The sequence below is a fragment of the Peromyscus leucopus genome, chromosome 6 (genome assembly GCF_004664715.2).
Source record: "Peromyscus leucopus breed LL Stock chromosome 6, UCI_PerLeu_2.1, whole genome shotgun sequence".
Lineage (NCBI taxonomy): Eukaryota > Metazoa > Chordata > Mammalia > Rodentia > Cricetidae > Peromyscus > Peromyscus leucopus.
This window is the reverse complement of record NC_051068.1, coordinates 109243655-109269202: the sequence shown is the minus strand read 5'-3', so window position 1 is coordinate 109269202 and position 25548 is coordinate 109243655. Positions and strand designations below refer to the sequence as shown.

At 39.6% G+C, this 25548-nt stretch overlaps 1 protein-coding gene across 2 annotated transcripts in view; it reads right to left on the bottom strand.

Moving 5' to 3' along the window:
• Ppp3ca (protein phosphatase 3 catalytic subunit alpha) overlaps positions 1-25548 on the bottom strand; it is a 290863-nt gene that overhangs the window by 44076 nt on the left and 221239 nt on the right. For both annotated transcript variants that reach the window (XM_028857473.2, XM_028857476.2), the window contains exons 4-8: positions 22655-22766; positions 21068-21213; positions 17774-17913; positions 11395-11472; positions 8826-8920 (exon numbers count right to left, since the gene is read on the bottom strand). In XM_028857473.2, coding sequence (XP_028713306.1) covers positions 8826-8920; positions 11395-11472; positions 17774-17913; positions 21068-21213; positions 22655-22766 — 571 coding nt within the window. The remainder of the gene's footprint in view (positions 1-8825; positions 8921-11394; positions 11473-17773; positions 17914-21067; positions 21214-22654; positions 22767-25548) is intronic.

Genomic DNA, 25548 nt, shown 5'->3' with positions numbered 1-25548 from the left:
TTTGCCACATATTTAAGGGAATGAGACATATTTTCAGAAAAAAATACATAGCAGAAGGATTAATGTGATGAAGCATATTAATCATCAACTTAATGAGTTATTTATTATTGTTAATTTTGTGTGATCAGAGATCTAAGCTCTACAGTAAGTATCGGGACATAAAGGCACACTACCATATATAGTCCATTTATATGCCTTAGTCTCCTTAATCACTAGATAAGAATGCATTTCTAACCTCCACAGAGCTCTTATTTATGGATTTGCATCCCTCATGGAACTTAAAATATATGTTAAAACTTTGTTACATACTTCTCTGTGTAAAATCTGGATGACATTATTTTACACAGTGAAGAAAATAGTGTACCAGACACTTTTGTAAACACTCTGAACCAGTCTCAGGACTCCCGTGTGTGCATGCACATGCATATTGGGGTGCAAGCCACGCTCCTTTCTTTTTCTGTCGGTATGGGAACTGGACTTGGGCCTTGCACATGCTAGACCACCACCCCACCATGTGCTCTCTCTACAATCCTTCACTGTTTTTTAATTTCTGACACAGGTCTTGTGCAGGCTGGACTTCACCTTGCTTGGGGGCTCCAGGCAGGCCTCCAATGTAAGACTCTCCTGCCTTGGCTCCTGGGTTTCACTTTTTAAGCACAGTACTAGCCAATTCTAAACATGGTGATTATTCAGATACAGAATTGGGGGTAAAGTAGTGGAAGAAAATGATGGAAAGGATGAAGATGTATAAATCCTTTTATTCATTTAAGGTCATGCATATTGTATTTGGTATGAGTTGGCATTCAGTTGTGTTGAAGAAAAGATTGAGGGAAGGAAAGAGAAAGAGCAAAAAGCAAGGAAAAGGTGAGAACCATCAGGACAGAGGAGGCGGGTAAAAGACAAGATGGTTTCCAGATGGCACTAAAACCAGAACTACTTACATATGCGCAGAAGTCTAAAGGGTGCAGGCAGGAATTAGGACAGAGGGCCTGGATCACCTCAGAAATAAAGTGAGGTGTACGGACTTAGTGATGCAGAACCAGGGGTGTCTGTCATAAAAGTTACAACACAGGCCACCAGGCTCTCCTGGTCTGCAACTTCCAGATAATGAATACCGAGGGACCAACCACCCACTGAGTCAACACTGTTACCTAATGCTGTGTGGAGATTCCCACGTTAGTAGGTTTCAGTCCAGTGTAATAATCTAATCAATCGCTGGACTGATTGAAAACGCATTTCAGTGTCTCAAGATGCATCCCCAGTTGCAACTGTTCAACTAGCAAAAGAGCATTCAGTAGTGGGTCTGTGTGAAAGATACAGGCTTCAGCATGATGGGGAGGAGGCAAGGCAACTCTAAAAATAACTAAAAAAAAACAAAAACAAAAACAAGATTTGGGTAGAATGGGGAGTGCTCTTACCCTATGACACCCTCTCAGGCTCATTTTATTTCTTTTAACTAATGGGTTGGTAATAGAATTTATTCTCATTACATTTTACTTTTACTAGTAGCATTTGGGAGTATTTATAAAATATTTTAAAAACTGTTAAGGAGAGGTAGAGATGGCTCAGCAGTTAAGCGCTCTTACAGTACCTGGGTTAGATTTCTAGCACCCACATGGCAGTTCACAACCTTCTTAACTACAGTCCCAGGGGATTTGGTGCCCTCTCTTGGCCTTCTTGGGTAATGCATGCATGTGGTGTACACATACGTACTCAGGCAGGACACCCACATACATAAAATAAAAACGAAGGTTTAAAAACATTTTAAGAAATTGTTAAATTAGCTACTTAGTAGGTCTCTTTACTCCATTTCCTTACATACTTAGATTTACAGTCTTGAGAAATGAAATTCAGGGACTTTATACGCAATGAACAATGAGAAGCAAGTATCTTCATGGTGCTATTACTTTGCTGAAGGTTTGTAATGACCTCACTGAGGAAACTCATTATGTAGTGGTGCTTTCTACAAAAGTGGGAATGCTGTTGCAGCACAGACACATGGCTTCTATACAGATCAGTTCAATTAAAATGTGGAGTATAGGCTGGTCAATTGAGATCAATGCTCAGATCCCACAAGGCGGCAGGAGATAAGTGTCTCCTGAGAGCTTTCCACTGACCTCCACAGGCATCCTGCAGCAAGGGCACACCTGTCTTCACATACACACACAATTCATTAATTCAAACATGGAGTAAGAATAATTCAAAATTATTAAATCTTCATGTGTGAGTTTCTATGTTACTTCCTTCCTATGTTTACACAGATGCAGGTGAAAACTTGTCTGAAATGACCGATTTAACAACTGGCTTTCAGCAACAACACGCACACTATAGAGCTGAATAAATACAAGGAGAGGTGTAAGTGCTCCAAGGGACATACTTAAAACGAGAGATGGATTTCTTATCTTAGAAAACAATATAAAAAGTATTCCCACACCAGTCTCGCAACAATGCGATACCAGATGCATAACACTTGTACAGTCTTAAGGTGGCCAGAACTGACTTTCATTCCAAAGCTTTCCTTTCTTACTGAAGAACAGCCAGTCATAGAAACACAGCAGAGCTATGTGTGAAGAGGCAGACCCTGGAAGCACTGCCCTGAGGATGCTGAAGTAAATCAGCAATGGTGGAACAGCATGGAGGGAGGTCCGTGTGGACTCCAAAATCAACCCACTGAGATCCGATTTCTGCATTATCTTGAGAGCTTCGGGGAACCACAAGACAAATATGCCCCCCCCCAATCTCCTGCAGCCTCTTTTAATTTTTAATCAACAAAAGCAGCAAGATGACAAGGTAATTAATTTATAAGAATTGAAAGATTAAATGACTTTACACATAGAAATTCTTTGAGCATGGTCTGTCATTGCTAAGTGCTTAAAATGTTGCTACGGTTGTTTACAACTGCAGGGATCAACTAAATAACATATGTATAGCACACTATGAGCAGTGAAGTGAAACATCTATTTACCAATGTATTACCTGCTGCAGTCTATAAGCATAAACCTCAAGTGGCATCACTCTCGGTGACCGTGGGGAAGGAAACGGAAACCATTACGGTGGGATTCCTGCTCAGGACAGAGTGTCCTATATGTGAGAGGTAGTGAGTAGTCACACACTGCTAAATGCTCCAAGGTAGATTTTCATCCTTTCATCTTACAGGAGGATTTATCACAAGAACAACCAAGCCTGCCTAATTTTGAGTTTTCCTTAGCCTATATGTCTACATGAACTTCTCTTCTAGTACCTCAAACTGGTCACAAAAAGTTATAACATTAAAGGCTTTATTTTCAGTTTCTGATTCATTCTCCAATAAAGGCTTATATTTCAGTTTCCCAGGAGGCCTTAAGTTTAAAAATCATTACCAAGAGCTTATTTTTCTAGTGCACATGATTCTACCATGATAATAAAGGATCTAGAGCTAGAATGCTCATTTAACAAATGAAAAAAGAAACGGTTTAAAATTGAGTATCTTAAATTGTTTTTGCTTCATCTGCCAAATAAAAAGTGTTAACAACAACAACAAGAAAATATCAAATTACAAAACATTATGATGGTTTTATGCTTATACTTTTTATATTTATATGTGATTTGAGGCAGAAAGTTGCTCAGGCCCAATTAACAAGATCTCAAGCTTTGGATGGATGAGGAAAATGCACGTGGTGAGAAGGCCTGCCGTGGGGAAAATTCTGTGGTTGAATCTCAGGCAACTTGTAAAGCCACTAGTAACCCACGTAAGCCTGCAGTTACAGGAGACTACAATGTCTTTAGAACACTTGTGCAGACAGTTCTGCTCATGTAATTTAAGTCAGGCACCAGGCTCTGCAGAAACAGACTTTTGCTTAAAAACTAAAACAGCAATAACAAAGACAAAACAAAGACAAAACTCAACCACTATTCAATTTTGTATGGAAATGAGTTTTTGACAAGCTGTATAACAATAGACAAACATGTTATTCAGAGATGCTTGGGCATGGATGCCCTGTTCTCCTTCCAGAAACATTCAACTGCTTCTCCCACCCATGAATAGGATATCATCTAGTTGACTTTGAATGTTGCTCGTAAAACAGAGGGATATAATATCAACATCTGGGTGGCAGTGTTGGGGGATCATGGTCAAGATGGACCAAGCTTCTCAGGTGTGATGACACCATATTACATAGAGAGTGCCATGGAAGGCTGTTGCCAAAACCTAAAACCACATCAAAAGAGCTTCTAACATGCTGTATCTTCTAAGGGTCCACACCATGACTGTCATGATGATTCACATCTTGGACCCTTAAATCAGCCATTTACCAGTGTTCTGTTACTAAAGTCTCTTCTTGATAAGATACCAATCTGTTTTTATTTATAAATGCTTTCTTTGTTCTTTTCCTCAAGTCCATAACTTTTGATTGTAGACTATTTTTTACCAAATATGAAGATTTGGTAAAGGAAATCTTTTCATGAGCAAATTCAGATCATCTAATTTCAAAATCCCAAACCTCATACTCTGTGTAGTTTTGAATCTCAACAGTATGACAAATGATGCTCTTGTTCACATTCTAGACCAAACTGTTTACTACTTTCTTCCTCAAGCCCCTTAAGATTCACTGAGGCCATTTTCATGTCTGGCCTTGACTGCTGAGCTTTTCTGCCATGTAGATTTTCCTCTCACACACAAAATACATTTAATACATGTCCTTGCCATTACTGCCTGCCAGTAGCTGTCTCTGGAGCTCAGCCACAGATATTGGTATGTACACTACTATATCTCTGCATACATGCCATATATCCATCCACCCACTTATCCACAAACTCATCTAAACTAGAGAACTGGCCTTGTGGAGACCTTTGCAACCTACCTGAGATTCTTTTCAGGCATATTTAAAGACAAAGGTTTCCCTGTCAATATTGATCGGGGAGTCTAATCTATGAGGACGGACACACCTTAAGAATGAAAAGAACCTGTCTGTTTCTCTAAAGGTAAAAAATACAGTGTTGTTGTTTTTCCCAGAGGTTCATTCTAATATTTAGTCAAACTGTATTGTCCAAAGTACCATTTGTATCTGGTCCAGGTTTTTGTTCGTCACAAATGATTTTGCTCTTACTGTCTCGTTCTGAGTTAAGCTATTCCTGTCTTTATGGAGTAATTTCACTCTTCTCTCTTGCTTTCCTCTTCCTTATAGCACTACTCAAAAAGATTAACTTTTTATTGAAGGAAGTACTTAATTGTGCCTACCATGCTAACAGAGACAGGCACATTAGGGCTAAGACCATGTTTAAGACATAGACCAGACATCTTGCAGCTCAGTGCATTATATGCAGTAAATTACTGTAGTAGTAAAATATACTAGTACATTACTAATATAAGCTTGTTCAGTGTTGTTGGTGATTAGATAGAGTTGGTCATTTTTACAGGTGGCCACTTATTGTTTAAAATGAGACTGTCGTGATTGCATTTATCTCCTGTTTGGTATATTTGGGTAAATAGAAAATAGCTTTTTCTTTAAGCTACAGAGCCACATAAAAACAATTAAATATGCAAAGCACTCACTTGACAAAGGTCTAACTACAAGTTGGAAAGCCCATAAAGGTTGTTATCAGTAGGAATGTCTCTCTCTGGGCCAGTACTGATGGGGTGCTATAGGACTATTAATTTCTAGGAAGAACAAGTACTAATCAATGTATGTGCCTACTATGTGTCAGGCATTGATAGTTAATCAAAACTGTCAACTTGATGAGATCTGAAATTAGCTAGGAGATGGGTTCCAGCCAGGCATATTGGTGGGTGATTCTGTTGATTAGGTTAATTGTGGTGGGAAGACCTGCCCACTGTGTATCATATCCATTCCTGGGCTGTGGATCTGGGCTGTATAAAAGGGGGAAAGTGAGCTGAGCACAAACGTTCACTGAGTTCTGCTTCTTCACTGCTGATGCAATGTCAGTGGCTGTCTTCAGCTCCTACCACTGCCGCTTACTAACGAGGCTGGATTGTAACTTTGAACCAAGAGCCAAGATTGACTCTTTCTTAAGTCATGTTTGTCACGGTATTTTTTTTTTTATTATAGTGATAGGAAACATAACTGAAACAAAGGTATAAATGTGGCTGTACACTGTACATTACAAACTCTGTGATTCAAAAATGTTAATTTGACTGGCATGTAACTGAAATACATGAGAGAGCTAATTAGAAGAAAAAGTAAGTGCTATACATAAGAGATTATGATTGGAATCACACCTATTCAAAGAGAGAAATCTTCATGAAACACATTGTGTTCTTATGGGTTCATCTAATCTATTTAAATGGGTAGGGGTGTAAGCAAATTATTTTAGATGGGAAGAGGTATGTGGCTAGATGCAAACCTGAAATTTGTTCAGGGAAAAGAGTTGAAAAACTGCTAACATTATCTTTTACAGGTCATATAGAAGGCAGGAGATAATTCACATAGGCTAAATAATACATGGTGAAACTGTAAATGAACAGCTGAGGGAGGGCTACTTTCTTGGCACCATCCAAGAAGCCATGCGCTAACATGTGGCAGCTAATAACAGAAAGTCTGAAAAGCTGATGAACTTTTTGTGTTACACAGCAGGGAATCCCAAAGCAATTCCATTCATTATTTACAAAGGATCACTTTTTCCCCTTCACTTTATAGAGCTGTCACTGCACATCCAAGACACGTCAATGAGCTTGTTATGCGACGGGATAACTGTGACCTAAACTTCCATCTTTCGCCCAGGTATATCTCTCAAGAGCTGACAGAGTCCCGGGAGAACAGATGCAGGGGGATGGGTGAGAAAGCAACGGTGCACCCAGGAAAGGGCAGGCACTGGCTGAGTTAATGAGGGACCACAAAGGATGGGATGTTCAGTCTCATCAACTTTCCAAACGCTGCTGCTGAACCACCGGCAAGAACAGACTACTGATGGGAACGACTGCACTGCCCTGGTTTGCAGGTTGCACCATAAACCCATTATTCTCATACTTTCCCTTGGCCTGCGAGGGTCACTCCTGTCTTACTTTGCAGGAGCTTCACTAACTATAGTGTGACCAATGTTCTTTGTGGTCATCGTCTCTAACCATCAAAGATTAACTCACAGAACTCTCACTGTGATTCTTCTGTCAATTTTTTCTTTTTTTTTTTTTTTTTTTTTTTTTTTTGTGGAGAGTCTTGCAACTCAATTTTGAATTTTGTTGCACGGCTTTTTAAAATTCTAGCTAACATTGATTTTATTCAAATCAAGCAATCCGCGCTGTTAGCGGTGAATAATTGACTCCCACTCCTATATACTGTACAAGCTGTTAGCATAATAGCTCTAAAGTGCTTCAGAAATTTGACACAAAAGTCTTTTGACATTATGTTCCAACTGAAGAATACACCTTTCTTTTTTCTTTCAGTCCCTCTTTTCTCTCGAAAGAATTTCTGCTTTCTGAAAAGGTTCCCCAAATGCAAACAGTTTTATCCTCTTCCCGAAGGACTGTGACTAACCCAAGGCAAGATGAGAGCTAAAGATCCACACAATCTCAAAGACAGTGAAGCACTGCCTTCTCCGGTGTTCAAGTCCCTGGCATGCCATGTTGGAACCATACACAAAGAGGCAACATACTTGGTGTATGAGAAGGGGCTTTCTGTCCCCAAGAAATAGTGCTACCCAGAAGAATGAGATGTGTCTAAGGACATTATGGAATGATATCCTGATTGTCTTTGTTTTTAATGGTTTGGGTTTTATCTAACTGTCATAAAGTGTGTAAGAACAGTCCATGCTATTTGTCAACCATATCCGTCAAGAACGTGTTTTGGGAAGGCATTTTTTCCTTGGTGCTTTCTGCTTGCTTGTTTTGTTGTGATAGGGTATCATTTAGCCCAGGTTAGTGTGGAAACTGCTAGCTGATGATACACTTACACTCTTGATCATAATGCCTCCAACCTCCCAAGTGCTGACATACAGACAAACATGTGCTATCTTTTTCCTATTGTTCCTTAGGTTTAATAGAAAGTTCTTTGAAATGCTCTAGCAAAATATTTGCATTTTATAAACTTAAAGTGGATTACAGGAGCATGGTGGACGCTCTGGCCAATGTCCATGACCAGAGAAATGCTGAAAACCTTCATGTAACCAATTCAATTAATTAGTTTTTATTAGTTTAACTCAAAATAAGCTTGTTGCTTTAAAAATTCACTAGCCTTGACTTTTCATATCTTTCCTACAAAAATTGAGCATTCTTTTACGTCTGAATCAAAATTTTAAAGACGACTTTCCCTAACCATTCAGCAAATACCTTCTTGCCAAATGCATTTCCTGTGGATCCCCTTAGCTAATACTGTTAGTGAGTCCCCAGCATCCTGCTGTATGGACTGCCTCAGAGCACACAGCATGCAGAGAACTTGCCTATTATATTTGGAATTCTTGCCTCTCTCAGGACAGCCATCTTTGCTGGGAACCATGGCTGTACTATGTCAATGGATGCCTACACTCCTGAGCTTCAGAGGAGGCCTGTCACAGTCAGTGTGGCCTTGGAAAATGTTGTGCAGCTATGGCACACTCTTATGTAGTCTTTTTAAGGAGCAGGAGGTTGGGTTACCTCCAATTATTACTTCTTTAAAAAGTCTGTATTAGAGAGCAGACAGCATCTCTACTATATATTAGACATAGTCTAGAAAAGTCGCTAAAAGGTACCAGCACATAGACTCCCCCTCCGAACAACTGAACCCCTTCCCTTCTTTAAGTACATGTGTAAGGCATTAGCAGAAAGAGGAAGGCTTTAAAATGTTAACAGTCAAGTCAAAATTAGTTTCAGCATGAACACACACACACTGCTTAAGATTTCATCAAAGATTCACACTCACCTTTGTTATTGTACACGTCTAAGTAATTTGGTGCTGAGAAAATTGTAATTAGAGAAGGGAAGCCTGTTGTTTGGCTTTTCCTGTACATGCGGTACCTACAGACAACAAATGAAAGGTAAGCAAGATGAGCTTGGACACCAAGTTATACACCTGCAGAAAGGAAATTAGTGAAGTTCCGTCTTTCAGAGAGTATCCAATGACATATGTGAAATCAAATCTAAGTCTTCTGAACACAGGCATCGGTCTATTTCAGGAGTGACAAGAATGCAAATCTACAATCACATGTGTGGTTTCCAAATGGGTATCTTTTAAACTTACCAAGCTTTAGGGGTGGGTGGAATCCAGGTGAGCTCTAATTCATTTTCAGGTGCTCAACAAAAAAAGATGCAGGCTGGAGATTGCAAGGAGATACCCCAAGACCATTGTGGTTTTCAGAGAGGGGCCAGTCATGTAAGTTGAGACCCAAGCTAAACATTCTGCAAACTATTCTCTACAAGGTTACATATAAACCTTTTGCTTAAGTAATTTCCTGAAACACAATGATTTTTTTTTCCCTTTAAGAATGTCTCATTCAATCTATGAATTTTACTAATTGAGACATTCTACTTTAGAATTTTATTTATTACCAGGCTCTGCTGGTGTCTGCACAGGAAGGATTGTTGTCTCAGCAGGGTGAGATGTAATCAATGGGTAATGAACAGGGCATCCGTGAGAACTTTTGGAAAGTAACCTCCCTATTACTTCTCCTCTATCAGGACAAAAATTATTTGTAATAGAACCCTTCAATTATCTATCAAAAAGAACAGGAGTCAGGGGCTCTTTTTCCATCACCATGAAAACATGTCTTATAAATTTAGGAATATCAACTTAGAGGCATTCTTATACAACATATCATCATTTCTTTGGCTATTTTTTTTTTAAGTTTTGTCTCCCACCCCCCCCCACCCCCCCGGTATTTTAATGTAGCTGAGTTCTAAGAGTTGCCCAAACTGCACCTTTATACAGACAGCCACTTTAATAGTTTAACTTTAAACAGACTTTGATTTTTTTCTTTCTTTCTGGAAATACTCAGAAAGTATTTGGCTTTTCCCAAAAGAAACACTCCATTAAAAAACCTTTTAAAAATATTTCAGATGTATTTTGTTACAGAGCTATGCTTTGGTTGGTGTAGGGACAGGGGTTGTCATAGTGGGAGACAGTAATAAACTCCCCCTTTCCCCCAAAGTAAGAAAAAAACCTTATTTAAAGGCAAAGTGACTACTGATCACATATGCTGCAAGCCAGCAGGGGCTTCTCAAGTGAAGAGTAATGGGTCAAGCCACATATTCCTACCTAGTGCTTGCACTTTATAAAAGGAAGTTGGTTAGGCCTACTTCAAGATGAGTAAATAAATAGCGAAACTACATAACATGTCCTCATCTTACCCAAACAATTAACCAACTGCTCATTTTAAACAGAAATATTTGATGTTAATAGACATTAGTTGGTCAAGTCAACCGTGTCCAAGTGAGCAAACAATCTCAGGTATGTAACGTGATTAAGAAACATCTGTTCTGCATGTCTAGCCTGCTGGAAGAGTTGTCCCCAGAACAACATGGGGACACCACAACCCTGAAAAGCTTAAACACTTCTGAGGGTCGACACATCATGTGCATGAATGGGACACTTCAATGGTCAGCGACAATATACAGACTGTACAATGATAGGTTAGCTCCTACCTCCCAAGTCACTTCTTAGAAAGGACCCTAGCTTCTGTCACGTGTCAGGGACATGTGCCACTGTAGCAAGCCATAAACACCCCACTTTAGCGCACAGGTTTTAAAAAGGAGTGTTTTTACATTTCAGAAAATGCAAATTCAAAGGGATAGGTTTATATCTTTAAAGGCAAGCAAAGGCCTTTCAATGGAGCCTGATGGGAAAGGAGGTCAGACCCCAATTCCTAACATGAATCCCCTCCCTTCTTTCTCTCTCTCGGGTTCAAAACATCAAGGTAAACACCTGACATTTCTCAGTTTCCCAAATTCTCAAAACTAGGTTTTAAGAATTCAAGAAATACAAAATTAATTCTGTAGAACTATTTGATAGAATACGGGACTTTTTTTTTTTGCTGTTCAATAAATGTCCCAATTTCCTCCCCTATAAAACTCTACAAAGAGCAGGAGTGGTATGCTTTAAAACAAGCCTACAACTTGTAGTAACTTTTACATATTTGTGACTCTCATCCACATTGTGAACCAAGACTGAAAAGTACCCTGTTTTTCCCTCCTTGGTATCAAAGTGATGGCAAGAATTGAAGGAAAGAAGGGGAGGTGCCTGGAAGAAAGCAAGTCCTTAAGAAAACAAATGGGAAGAAATGTATTTCTTCCCTCTAAAGATCGAGACATGTTAAAGAGGAATTCACCAGGTATCAGCAGCCACGCACTCCCCGCAACTCTGCCACAGCTGAGCTGCTAGAAGCCCATTTTAAAACTAGTTCCTTCCGGAAATGAGCCTGGCCAAAGGGAGTCTGCACAGCCTACTGGGTGACAGACAACATGGCGATCACTGACAAACCCTCAGCATCACTCACCCTGCGTCCTGGGCTTCGTGGGCTCGGAGTATGGACAACAAGTTATTGTGCTGCAGGAAGTCACACACAGCTGGATAACTGCCGGACATAGAAGGAAAAGAGAAGCAGAGGTTAGGAAGTCTCCAGGAGTCGCTACACATCACGAGGACCCCCAGAGGCTGCGGGGATCCAGCACAACCATACAGCACTCAGGCAACAAGTCCTTGGCTCTGGGGACAGGTTTGTCCCTGAGGCAGATAAGGAACATGCATGTGGAAGGGAAGAAGTTACTTCTGAAAGGGGTCCTCTGAATTCTAAGGGGTGTGCCTTAGTGTGTGTATCTGCGCTCAAACACCCATCACCACACACCCAGAGTAATAAAGTTAAAATTCAAAAGAAAACTTCAATCTCAAAATGTCATTGTAATTGAAATCCAAATTACAAACTGAAACTTAAAATACTGTTTAAAACTTATAATGATGTTTACAATCATAACATTTTTGCTCAAGATATCTTGAAATCAACTCAAAATCAATAAACTTTTGAATTTAAATTGACAATTGAAATTAAGGTCAGAAAAACCAGTATTTTATAAACAAACTGGCAATAGCACTAAAAATACACACATGTAGATATATTCATAAATAAAAACTACTTTGGAGAAACAACATAGTACTTAGTATATGGGACAAAAGTACTAGAGATGACAAATGCAGTTTCTATGTCATCTGTTTGCATAAATTCTCCAATCAATATGCCTAGGAATACCAACTGTGTGAAGGTCAGTAGTGATGGTCAGCAGGACTGGTACTAAAAACATCTAGGAGACAAACCTCTGGGCATGTCTGTGTGGGCGTTTTTAACATTAGGTTCATCAAAGTAGGCAGATCTACCCTAACTGTCAGCATAGTGTTTGGGAGAGGATCCTGGCCAGAATAAAATGGAGAATGCGAGCTGAGCGCTAGCAGTCATCTCTTTCTGTTTTCTGACTGCAGAGCAGGCACAAGGTGAGCAGCTGAGGGGACCGCAGCTGACATGACTTCCACACCATGACAGGCTGTAACTCTCTTCCTTCCTCACACAGCTTTTGCTGCATGTTGTCACAGCAGGAGAAAAGTAACTAATTCAGACAGTGAGAAAGGTTTAGTTCTTTGGCAACAGCAGCTCTCTTTACAAAGTATGGCGAGTTTTGGTTCATCCATGCACGCATGCACGTGTGTACTCTGTATCAGAGCTCCTGGTTGACTGACTCGGCAGAGAGGAAATGTGGCGGCCTACCTGACTAGTTGATGGATTGTTTACTTTGCTGGAAGGTAGGGCAGGCTGATTGGGATTTGACTGGGGTCTTATAAACTAGTAAGAAACACTGAATGTGATTTTTTAAAAAAACCACTTAAAAATCTACAGAGGAATAAAATGCATTAAAGATAAAATATTCCACATGTTATACAGACATTATAGGGTAAGGCAGCAACCCTGCCCTCATCTGTTGGCCATGAAAGAACATTGAGAACTTGATCTGGCACAAGATCTCCAAGTGATGGGTGTGGATCAGTAGACAGGAGAGGGTTTGAAAATTCCATTCTGAGGGGGCTTGGAGATTGAGTGTGAACATGTGAGCAACCGTAGAAAAGTTGAATTGGAGCTCCTTGTTTTCTTATTTATGTTTCTCTAACATATCAAATACATTTTAGACTTTGAATTAAATATCTTAGGCTTTTTAATCAAGATTTTGCCTGCAGGTATCACTACAATGCTTCTGCATGCATAAGCCTTTGCAGATACTTTCCCTGTATGTTTTTTCCTCCCCAAAAGACCAGTTTTTCTACTATGAGTTAAATGATCCTGTAAGAAGTCTTCTTGTCAAGCCCACTTCGCCCTCAGGCCTATAGAGCTGCAGCCTCTCCCGTTTGCACCTTGGACCTACCTGATATTGATCATACGGTTACATAAAGTATGATTACAGACCTGCCCTTCAGCAACAGAAAATTCCAGCAGAGGGAATGCACTGTTTTCTCCATTCACTCTCCAGGAGTGCTTAGCAACAGCCTGTCACCATCTGGAGCTCATGTGCAGTCACCGAGAGAGCCCAAGCAAAGGCAGTCACCCCTGGGGAGATGTGGAAGGTGCTGGTCTTCCTGGCTGCTTTAGCCCTGCAGAGCATGGCATGCGCAGGAAGCTACCTCCTCCTCCTGGTGCTTCCATCCTTTCCAGCCTGCCCAGATGCTCCACTCCTCTGTGCCTGGGGCCTAGTCATGGTTACTCAACCCTGGGGTCTAGTCATGGTTACTCAACCCTGGGGTACCCTGAGGCTTCAGTCAACCTTCTTTTCCTAGGACTTTCCTGTCTCTCCTTTGCCCCAGGGTCCTCTAAGGAATTTAGATTTTAGATGCTGAGGCTTCAACTTCCTGCCAGAACTTCTACAGAACACAGTCCTCCCTTGCATTTGGATAAGTGTCAAGCAGTTGTTACTTAAGCAAACTCTTATTTTGTAGAGTTGGGGACTAAATCCAGGTCCTTATGTATGTCGGGCAAGTGCTGTACCACTGAGCTGCATTCCTAGCCCTAAAGCGAACATTTTATTGAAGTGAAATATCTACATAAAAAGATCACAAATCAGAAGATGGCATCTCCTCACACAAAAACCACCCTCATACCTCATACCTAGTACTTAAAGACACAGGACCTACCCACAACTGTCACTCTTACTCAAGAGTAACTGGCACCTTGACTTTCAATGTTAGAGACCAGTTTTCTTGTATGCTGAAATGTTCATTTCATTATATGACTATTGACTATCTTTTGCTAATCATCGTATTTGTGTTATTCACCTATGTTGGTACACGTAATTTTGTTTAGATCATTCTCATTTGTCATAGTCAGCCCTCTGTGATTATATGTAACTTAGTTACTGTACACTCACTCACCCCCCCCCACACACACAGACAGACAGATTATACTTTAATCTGTAAAGAAGGTGGTGTTTCTACCTTTATTCATACATTCTGATATTGTATACTTTATTATTGTACTAAGTAGGTGCTTGAATAGTCTCCATTTCTTGGCTATCGTGATTACTGATGCAATGAACAATTTTATACTTGTCTTTTGATATATCCTCTCATACACATTCTACTAGATATAAGAACATAAAAAAGCTTAAATGAATGCTCAGCTTTAACAGATAATGAAATAGCTAACTGCAATTTAGGATTGGAGGGGCATTTAGGAAGAAGACCAAGAAAAACGTGGCAGAAGGGCAGATCCTATCAGGTACTTTAGAGAACAGAGGAGAGGGAACAAGAGAGGCGGGAAGGGGGTTCAGAACTGGAGGGGCTTGAGAATGGCAAGGAGCCGGAGGCTGCTGCTGTGGGCTTGAAGTGCTGCAGGTGCAGCCACGGGCATACTGACATTCACGGGGTTCAAGTGCTGCAGGTGCATTCACAGGGTTCAAGTGCTGCAGGTGCAGCCACGGGCACACTGACATTCACGGGGTTCAAGTGCTGCAGGTACATTCACGGGGTTCTAGTGCTGCAGGTGCAGCCACGGGCACACTAACATTCACATTGGTGTAACCTCGGCTGAGGTTCTCATTCCAATGTTGGAATGCGCTAACTTAACTCACACGCTGTGAAGCAAGCAGAAAACCCACAATACAGTGCTTCCATGATTCACCTGATGCAGACACAAACTGGTAACTGAAGACCCAAATCCTACCAACTGTCCTTTGGTTTATATTTATATCAATAATCTCCAGTCTCACGCTGGCCCACATCCAGCACATCAGTTACCTGTCTGAACAGCTGTAGGCATTTGGGAGTGTAAGCTCTGATCTGTGATTATGAAGTTAATGGAATACTGGGGGTGGGGGCAGTCAAGGATTTTTGGTTTTGATCAATTACTTTTGTGCCCATTCAGAGGTCAGTAGTGTAACACTGTTTAAACCAAATGAGCCACACAACAGTGCCCAAAGCAACGAATCTGGGAAAGGGACAGGTGTGGGAGATGACAGGTGTAGGAGGCAAATAAGAGAGGCGATTGTGAGAAAGTCACCAGAATGCATTGCATAGATGTACAGCATTGTTAAAAGAACGTACAAAACTAGGAAAAACCCTTCCTGATGCACTTAAAGATTTTTAGATTTATTTCTTTCTCAATTATGTGTATGTGTGCATGTACATGTATGCAGGTGTCCAAGGAGGCCAGGAGTGTCAGATCTCACTGGAGCTAGGCTCACAGTGGTTTTGAGCCATCAGAAGTGGGTGCTGGGATCTGAACTCAGATCCTAGGTAGGAAAAGTACACACTCTTAATTGCTGAGCCATCTCTCTAGCCTGTCCTGACATATTTTTCTTCATGACTATGTGTTATTTATATCATAGCCCAGATAATATGTTACATAGTGGATAGCATGGCATATCAAATTAAATACCCAGACTATATGGAGACATGCAAAATAAAATTGTAAGACAAAATAATTGCCAATAACTCCAACTGGAAATGAGCACTAATTTCTCTCACTAATTTTACACTCACTTGTATCTGTCTAGATGATTTTAAAACATGAACTTAAGAGAATGTCTCTGATCCTTTCAAGGTGACTTTAAAGACAAAAGAATTGGTAGCACTGTTGGGTAAGGATTGGGAGGTGTGGTCTTGTGGAAGGAGGTGGTCAATAGGTGTGGACTTTGAGGTTTCAAAAGCCCACAATATCCCAGTTAGCTCTCTTTGCCTCGTGGCTGTTGTCTCAACATGTAAGCTTTCAGCTTCTTCTCTAGTGCCATGCTGGCCTACTGCCATGCTCTCTATCATAATGGTCATGGACTCATCCTCTGAAAATGTAAGCACCAATAAACTCTTTTTTTCTATAAGTTTCTTTGGTCACAGTGTCTTAGCACAGCCATAAACATGTAACTAATACACCAAACAAAAATTATATGCAACTCTGTAAGCTTACTCCAGTACATCATTTGGAATAAGAGTTTCCTGAATGGCTGACCCAGAAGATTGACAACAGAGTATTATACTGCGTATGAACATAGTATGAGTCAACATTATAATCATGCTTGGATTATTTTAGTGAAACACAACAGAAACAACCTAGAGACCTATATATAATTGGGGCATTTAACACCAGATTTCAAAGATCTAACATTTGACTTTAATTTACTTCAAATACCTCTTTTCTATAAGGACAAACATCGTCATAAAATGCTATGCCTAAGCTGAGTAATTATCAAAAGGAAGCTTTAAGCTTTTCAGAATTATAGAACATTTTACCTGCACACACTCATTGGTCTTGGTGCCTCTTCCAAAGCACAAGATAATTGTAACCTGACATTTCAGTTCAAAATAAGCGTCACTATTGATATGTAAAAGAAAAACCACTCCTGGAATGATGGTTTACAGAAATTATGACTTTTTGTTCAAAACTAATTCCCTAATCATACTAACAAATGAAAAAAAAACCTTTCATCCATAATAAAATTTAATGTATAGAACACAATGTTCCACTATTGAGTAGGAAATTTACACAGACAACTCTATCAGCTGACTGTAGACATGGGAGGAATGTAAATTTGTTCTACAGAGCTCTTTGGACCAAATCATCAGCAGAAGTGAACATTATTGCTAGGGAACATCAGGTTTATTCTTTTTATGTTGAAACAGAGAATAAATCATAACCCAGAATGCATTCTAGAATTTAAAATTTTCCATTTTGTTTTCAAATTCTATTTTCTTCTAGGAACATTCACACCATTACACCACACAGGAAGGGACCAAATCAATGTTAGGAGTATCATTTGCAGCAGCTAAAAGTGAGGTGTGCCATCAGTAAAGTGTTTCAGATACACAGAACCCCAAATGTTCTGTAGATCCCTTTCTGATGTGATTGGACATCCATGTCCCACTTGCAAATGTAAAATGCACGATGAAGACATTTTCAACATGGCTTGTCAAAGTGCTAAATGTGAACCTGCCAGGTTACCTAGGCACTCTATAACTGCTGACTCCCAGCCGTCCAGGAGGCCAGAAACACTTTAAACTAATGTAAGAATGAATTGAATATGATTTAGTCAGCCAATCAGAAGTTGGTTTTCTGATTTAAGTTACAAGAACTGGTGAAACATGAGACATTTATGGATGAAAGAAAGCAAGGCTGGTAATGAACTCTCTCACAGTTCATGCAGTAGAGACAATCTTTTAGTACATTTTATCATTAGCAACCATCCTTCTCCTAGCACCTGATTTCTCATGCCTTTCCTACTCTTCACAGAATTTATATATACATGGATTTATATGCAGGTATACGATCTTTATATCTACTTATTCACTTATCCTTCATAAACTCCAATACTATAAGACACACATGTTCCAGACTGTGAGGGCCAGATCCTCACCTGTAGAAGTACGAACACCCCCTGACTGTGTTGTGAGTGAAATGTTCCTGAGTCTTCTCATTTCCAAAGTCCTCCAGGGGGTCTGACCACAGGATGTCACACATGGGCCCGTAAGCAGGTGGTTCTTTGAATCGGTCTAACTAAGAAAAATAGAAGACAGAGAACAAAATACTCATCTTTGGACACTTAGAATTCAGAAAACACAGGAAACCAGTTCTGAGTGATGACCATCTGCACCCCCACCCCCCCAGCCCCCGCCCCCGCCACTAGCCTCAGATGGAGGAAATGGCATCTACTCTTCTTTCAATCCCCTCTTCACCCGCATTCTGTGTATTTCTCCGGTTTTCCTTTCTTCTTTCCCTTGATGAACCCACTGAGTATCCGCCCTCCTCTCCCCCTTTGCCTCTCTCCTGTCTCTTTAATCCTTACACTTTCCCCTTGTTTTTCTTTCACCCATTCCCTTTTAATCCTTCTCTTATTTTTTTCCATCCAAATGACAGTCATCACGATTTCAATCTATTTCTGTCTCATTTGTGAAGGAGGGGCTTGGTTTTGTTCTGTCTACTGCCTGCAGAGAACTGTCATTTAAAACTGGGATAAGAATTCCCTGTGATTTTTTTTTTTTTAATCTGACCAAATGATTTTGAGAATGGGTGGCACGTGCTTTGTGCCCTATTTGATACTCACTCCTTAGAAGTCACCTATGCTCCTAGCTGAAGTACATGCCATTTTGTAGTTGGTGCAAATAAGAGTGCGACAGTAAAATAACTCCAAATTTCTCTAGCCACTTGCATGCTCCCTCTTCTATGCTCTAGCACCTTCCTTGGGGCCTTCCTATGAAATTAGTTTCCCGTTTATAAACTGCTTGGTCATCATCTCCCTACAGTTCATCAAACACTGAGCACCTAGCCTTGCAGTCTGTGCAACACAACCCCAGAAGAAATAGTAAAATGCCCCCACAAGAGGATATCAACACACAGAGAAGAATTGAGGTGTACTTGATGTGCTTTCAGTTCATTTTTAAAGATTTATTTTAAAAACCAATGGTGTTATATGTGTATCTGGTGCACTGGTATGAATATGTGGGCAGAGGTGCCCACTGAGGCCAGGAGAGGGCATCAGATCCTCTGGGGCTGAGCTGAAGGTGGTGTAGAGCTGCACGACGTGACTGTTGGGAACGAACTCCAGCCCTCTGCCACCAACATCTCCTTAGCCCCTTGTTTGAGGTTTAAAGAAAAGACAGTAACACACTTACTTTCTAATAGAAAAGAAAGAGCATATTACTCCATCTACTCCTGAGAGCATAAGTCAGTTGCATCTTAATGACAGAGTTTGCAAGGAAGGACTTGAATTTTTGGCTTCCTGAGATAAAAACAAATACTAATTTCATGGCAATAGATACTTATGATATAGAAATATATTCATGACTCAATGTTATTTTCTCATTACTGTGAGTTCCAATAAAAATTATGAGAGCACCAGTAAGCTGTATGAGGTTGATTACTCATTTTAAAGTTCAGGTTTATATATATATATAGCCAATGACTATATCTTTAACACAATAGTTCAATAGCCATATCCTATCTGTTTTTTACCTATAAAACAATACAAAGGTTATAGAATGAATTTTCACCACTTCTTCCTGTTAGAAGGATGCTTGATGCATTTTGTGTCTTTCATTTAAGCCCATGAACTTGCCGATGTCATCATGTACCACCACATACATGCATGTCTGTGGTTCTCAGCATTTAATACAACAAGTTCGGTTGCTTGTACTGCTACATGTTCCATTTCCCTGCCACGATCAGCTATAAAGTTACCAGTATACAAGGATATGTGATTATTTCATTTCATCACTAAACACAATGGAAAATACTACTTACTAAATGAATATTAATTAAAGACAGCTTATATAATTAACTTATAACTGCTGTTTAGAATACAAATCTGTGAGGCAGTAATGAAAACATTCAAGTTCAAGAAAATTAGGAAAGAAAGTATCAGTTACTAAAATGACATCATAGGGTCTCATGTCTGAATACCCATAGGCAGAATTTGAGTTTTGTACAGGAGGAATCCTAAGTGAGCTTTTACTGGAGCAAGATCAGTATACTCACTGGCATCAAGGTTACTGTACGGCTTGTTTGAAGCTAGAGTTTACTTATAACAGACCAGGCTCAAATAAATACCAGACAGCACGTATCTTTCTGGCGAAACTCAGCCAAATGCCAATTTTAATAGTTGAAATGCAGCAATGTAGAATGTAAGCAACTTATTCTTTCTAAAATGACTGTCAAGAATAGTAAAAGGGGATCAGAATCATTTCCATATTCCCTTCTGTGCTTGGAAAAGTATAAGCTGTTTTCTTAGGTCTCTAAAAGGAAGGGAGAGGTATCTGCGACAGTTTTTACATATCATTAATTCTTGCAGGAAAAATGTGACTGGTTTCTTAGCTCAAAAGCTTCATGGTAAAAATTATATCCAAATTATGGTACAGTATGCTGTACACTTTAAAGTATAAAGTATATGTGCACATAATACTAGAAAGTGTTATTATTGTGCTGTCTTTTGGAAACTTGGGCACCAAAAATACAATGAGTTGGGTTTTTTTTTTTGTTTTTTTATAAACTGTCATGTCTTTTCTTACTTTGCTGCATTATCAGAACATAAACATCGAGAAATAAACCATTACTTCTGTTGTGCAGCACAGTTTTATGAAAAGTACACAACATACTTCCTCATCCCCCTCAGTAAGCCTCCTGCTGGGAAAAAATAGCAACAGAAAAAAACAAGCAAAAGTATGCTTCTGAAAAAATGCCACTGTTTTTTATGCAGTACCTAATACAGTCAATATAATGTTATCTTTGTTTTGGCTAGATGCTGACTTCATTATTTTATATTGGAACAACAACAGCAAAGATTATCATGATAAAGTCATTTTAAAGGTCAAGTTGTGTTACTTTCTCCAAAGGCCAAGTAACTTTTCCAATGTAATATATCATGAATATATGATGGGCTATTTGAAAAATAGGAAGATGAAACTGCCTACATACTCTAGAGATCAAACATATGATATTTTTAATGACATGTGCCACATGCTAAGCCAAACTCCAAGGGTCTAGAGATGTATCATCATTTTAAGCTAAAAAACTGATACTTATCAGGGGGATGTGAGTGTATTCAGTTATTTTAAAGGAAAAGGGTGCAAGTAGAGACAGAGGCAGCACAATTCATGTCTTCCAGCAACCGCTGAAGGGCAGAGAATGAGTAGACCTGGACAATAGCAGAGCTTACTTTTCTGATGTCATCTAGAGTGTTAATCTCTGGAGACAAACCGCCATGTACACACAGGAACTGTTGGTTCATCAGTGCGGCCAGGGGAAGGCAGTCGAAGGCATCCATACAGGCATCATATACTCGTTCTGAATACTTTATTTTACCTTTGAAATGTGGTGAGAAGCAAACATTTATTCTCATGCCTTTATGACTAGGACAATTTCATTGAAATTGTTTTGTTTCTTTTTAAAGTTTTCTTGTCAGGATAATATGAATATGACCCTTCAAAACAGAATTAATATGATTTCCAAGACTCGAGGATTAACTTTCATATACAATATTTTCTATTTCTGTTATCCATCCATATTGTTTACATTTTATAAATTTTGTCTAGTAAATACAAAACTTTTTACACACCTTGCATATGTATATATATATATATGTTTGTTTATAAATATATAAAATGCATGTATACACATAGATTTGAATACGTGGAAGATAATGGAGAGAGGGCCATAAAGCTGGTTTATATTCCCATAAGATTCAGTAGAAAAGCCACAGCCACAAAACTTTCTGAAGCTTTTCTGCTTCACAGAGTTCTGATTTCCCCATATTGACACACGGCTAATGTTTTTAGGAAAGTCTTTATGCTTCACTGAATATAAAACCAAATTACAGAGAAAAAAAGAATTAAAGTTTCAGTAAACAATGGGGAAAACAGACAGGAAGAAAACAAAACTTATACAAAGCATTCCCTAATCCAAGTACCTATGTCTAAAGGAAGGAATCAACTGTCATTTGGTCTAATGTCCTAGAAGCTGGTATCTATCTGCAAAACAGAGGTTCAGTTTGGCCCCCATTTTCTTTTCTTGACTTGAATAAGATTAAAGGGTGGAATCACTTTCTTAAACACTAGTTGTGTACTATGACATACATGAAACTTTAGCTTAGATTAATAGGTCCCTTGATAAAACTTATAATTAAAAAATACATTCTGGCTTGACCATATGCCAGCCTTGCGTAGGCTCGCACAGTCACTGTAAGTTCATGGGTACAGTGGACCTGTCATGTTCAGAAGATACTGCTTTTTTTCTCTACTTTCTCAACTTCTGTCTTTTGCACTCTTTCTGACCCTCTTCTAGCATGGGAGCAGAATGGATTCATGAGCTCTGCACAACTGATGGCCTCTCCAGGAGGAGGAGTCAGTTTTCTTTAATGGTATGACCTGGCATAGGCTGACTATGCTCTATTGGATGGCCCCATACATAGGAGTATATGAGTAACACAACTTGGAAATGGAAGGTGAGAAACAGCACAAAGTTCTGGGTGTAGGGAGGTGGGGAGGTGAACCAGGGAGGAGTTAGAGGGAGGAATGAAGAGCAAATGTGACCAAAGTACATTGTATGCTATTCTCCAAAAATTATAAACATAATTTAAATTATGTATTCTTAAAACTGTCCATGTTTAGAAGGATGGCATGAAATAATGTCAACTAAAGCTTTTGATCTTTATGCAGAGAATAATAATAGAATATGTTTTCATTTATCAGTTAAAATGATCATTCAGTATCTATGACCATAAAGGAAAAAGTCTCAGTATACTTACATTCTTGTTTAAATGTGAAATACTCTGTTAGATGTCTACATTCATGATTTCCACGAAGTAAAAACAGTGTTTTGGGGTAAAGAATTTTCAAGGCCCACAAATACAGCACACACTAAGGAGAAAATAAACATAAAATAAGCATCTTCCTTTATCTGTGCATTTTATCAATTAACAAGAAGTCAATGTATCATCAAGGCCAACATTCCCAACCTCAAAGGATACTTAGAAACAAACAGAATAAAACCTAAGGTACCACTTTCAACAGCTCTTTTGGCATTTGATTAATTCTTTAAAAGTTACATTGATTTGTGTGTGTGCGCGCAGGCGCGCGCGTGCGTGCGTGCGTGCGTGCGTGCGTGCGTGTGTGTGTGTGTGTGTGTGTGTGTGTGTGTGTGTTCATGAGCACATGTGTGGAGGTCAGTGGACAACACACTGGAGTTTTTTCTCTGCCGGGCTCAGGTTGTCAGGCAAAGCCATAAGTGCCTTTACTCATTGAGCCATGTTCCTGGCCCATATCTTGTCCTTTATTTCATTGTCTTTGGGAGACAGAGCAGAGCCCTACTTTTTTATATATAAATATACATAAATTGAAGGGCAGGGAGTCTCAATACATTCACTACTGAAAACAAGGAATGCACTGCTTGCGCTTTAAAACTCTCAAATGAGTTCATTGGACATGGTAAAATGTGTGATGCTGATGGCTAGCTGATGGATCAGGTTTGGAATAAATCTTCATTGACACAAACTTTATAGAGATGAGGTGTAAGCGGAACAATCAAATATTAATACCAATATACCTTCAAGTGGCATTCATTAAGAAACCACACAGAGCACAAAACAATTCTTTGAAAAACAAGCATGCTGTCTTCTCTTCATGAAGCTTGTGCTCCCAAAGTGCATCCAAGGCAGGGACCGGACAGACCAGACTCTGATTACTAAAACACACATAATATTCACACTTCATTCAATAGTCTTCTCACACACAATACATATACTGGGTAATCCTAAAGAGAAAACCTATAGGAAACGTATCTGTTGGCTACCTGGGAAGGATATTCACCTGTAAACTTCTGTGATAAATTATCAAAGCGTGGAAATAATTATGCTTGAACATACAGCCTAGGGGGTTTGAGAAAATACTAATTAAGGAGACAAGTGTAGATTACTGTGATGCTCCAACAACATGTTATCTTCAAATATGAAAATAGTGATTGAAACACAGAAAAACAATAGTTTGGCATTAGTGTGTGTGTGTGTGTGTGTTGCTTTATTTTTCTAACTATAGTCATTAGCTAAAGTTCATGTGATTAAGATCCTAGCATATCTGAGGAGCTGACCAACTGTCATCTATAAGGGGTCCTTGAAGCAGCATGATCTCTCTCTATGCCTGCAAATCTCCCTGCCATCTCAGTGAAGAGTGAGGCAGCCTAATGAGTCCTTGCTACGAATCCTAGTTTCGAACTCCTCTTACATGTTTAATTAAAAGGAGTTTGTATTATTCAAATTTGCCTCATATTTCAGAGAGGGCATTTATTATGTGCCATGAATGTCAAGGAGAGGACTATCACCAATCAAAATTGTGAAGATTGCTCCTTGATGCAGGTGATAGGTATGTCTGCCCACTCATACCTACTTGCAAGCTGGCAGTTAAGTAGGAATGCCTAATTTGGAAGAGGAATGCTTATATAAAGACCCTTTAAATATATGTGAACAGGTGCTTAGAAACAGTTTATGCCAAAAGCACTAAAGCCTTACTTGGACTCATCAGTTTGCGATAGGCAGGACATAAGCCTGGCATCCTTGTCTGAATCTGGCATTGTTGCTTTGTCTTGAATCTTTAGGTCGGAATCCTGCTTAACTATGCACACTGGTGTGTCACTCCTGTCTGTAAAGCCAGTACTGCCTAACCTATCCCAATTGCCTGGACGGAGGGTGCAAAGTTGACAGTAATTGAGGCATCTTACTGTCAGGTTTTTCCATGTCCTTGGGTTCAGCCATTGTCCTAAACCTGCAGTTACACTAGCTTCTAGGAATAGCAGGAGTTTGCAACATGCTACCCTTTGATGAGCTCACCCTCAAGCAGAGGCCATCACCACAGGGAAGCTGGATTGTTCTCTCAAGCAACAGAGCAACAGAGACTTGCAGAACAAGCAACAGGAACACTTGCAGAGCCAGATCTGACAGAGTCGGACCTCATGCACACTAGGAACTGCTTGCTGCTGCACACCACCTGCCCCCAAGCCAGTTCTCTCTCTACTTACACTTGAAACTCCTGTCAGGAGCCTGAAGATTGACTTGGGGTCATGGAATCCTTTTCTGTTCCTCTCCCCAGTGAGCTGTGCCAACTAAAAGTCTGCTTTCTGCCTTCTACCGCTACTCTCCGTAACTGGATAACCATGGCAGGTGGCTGAACCTAGTCTGTTGGGAGTCCTAGGCTAGCACACATGCACTACCACAATTCCTGCCTGGGTGTGTTTGATTTACAGTTCAGTGAGGTGCATAAGATCTAGTTAGTACAGATATTTTTTAAGTTTTTTAGTACAACGCATGTAACACTAGATAAACATGTCATATACAACTCTACGAAAATGTACATATATGCACCCCATGAAACTGCTACATGGTCCTAGAATCCATAATGCTTTCTCATGCTCCCTCCTTGTCAATAACTTTTTTGAAAAATTTAACCAAAATTCTGACCTCTTCTGATCCATTTTTCCCATAACAATTTATCTTGAAATAAAGCAATTATCTCTCCATCTAAAATCTAAACTGCATTTTGTAAGCCCACTTAACTACTTACCAGACTAGAGGAATCGTATCTGAAGACCCACATTTTCTTTATGTCAGTGGTTAAAAATCTTATTCTGATACCAGCATGCAGCCTTTTAACT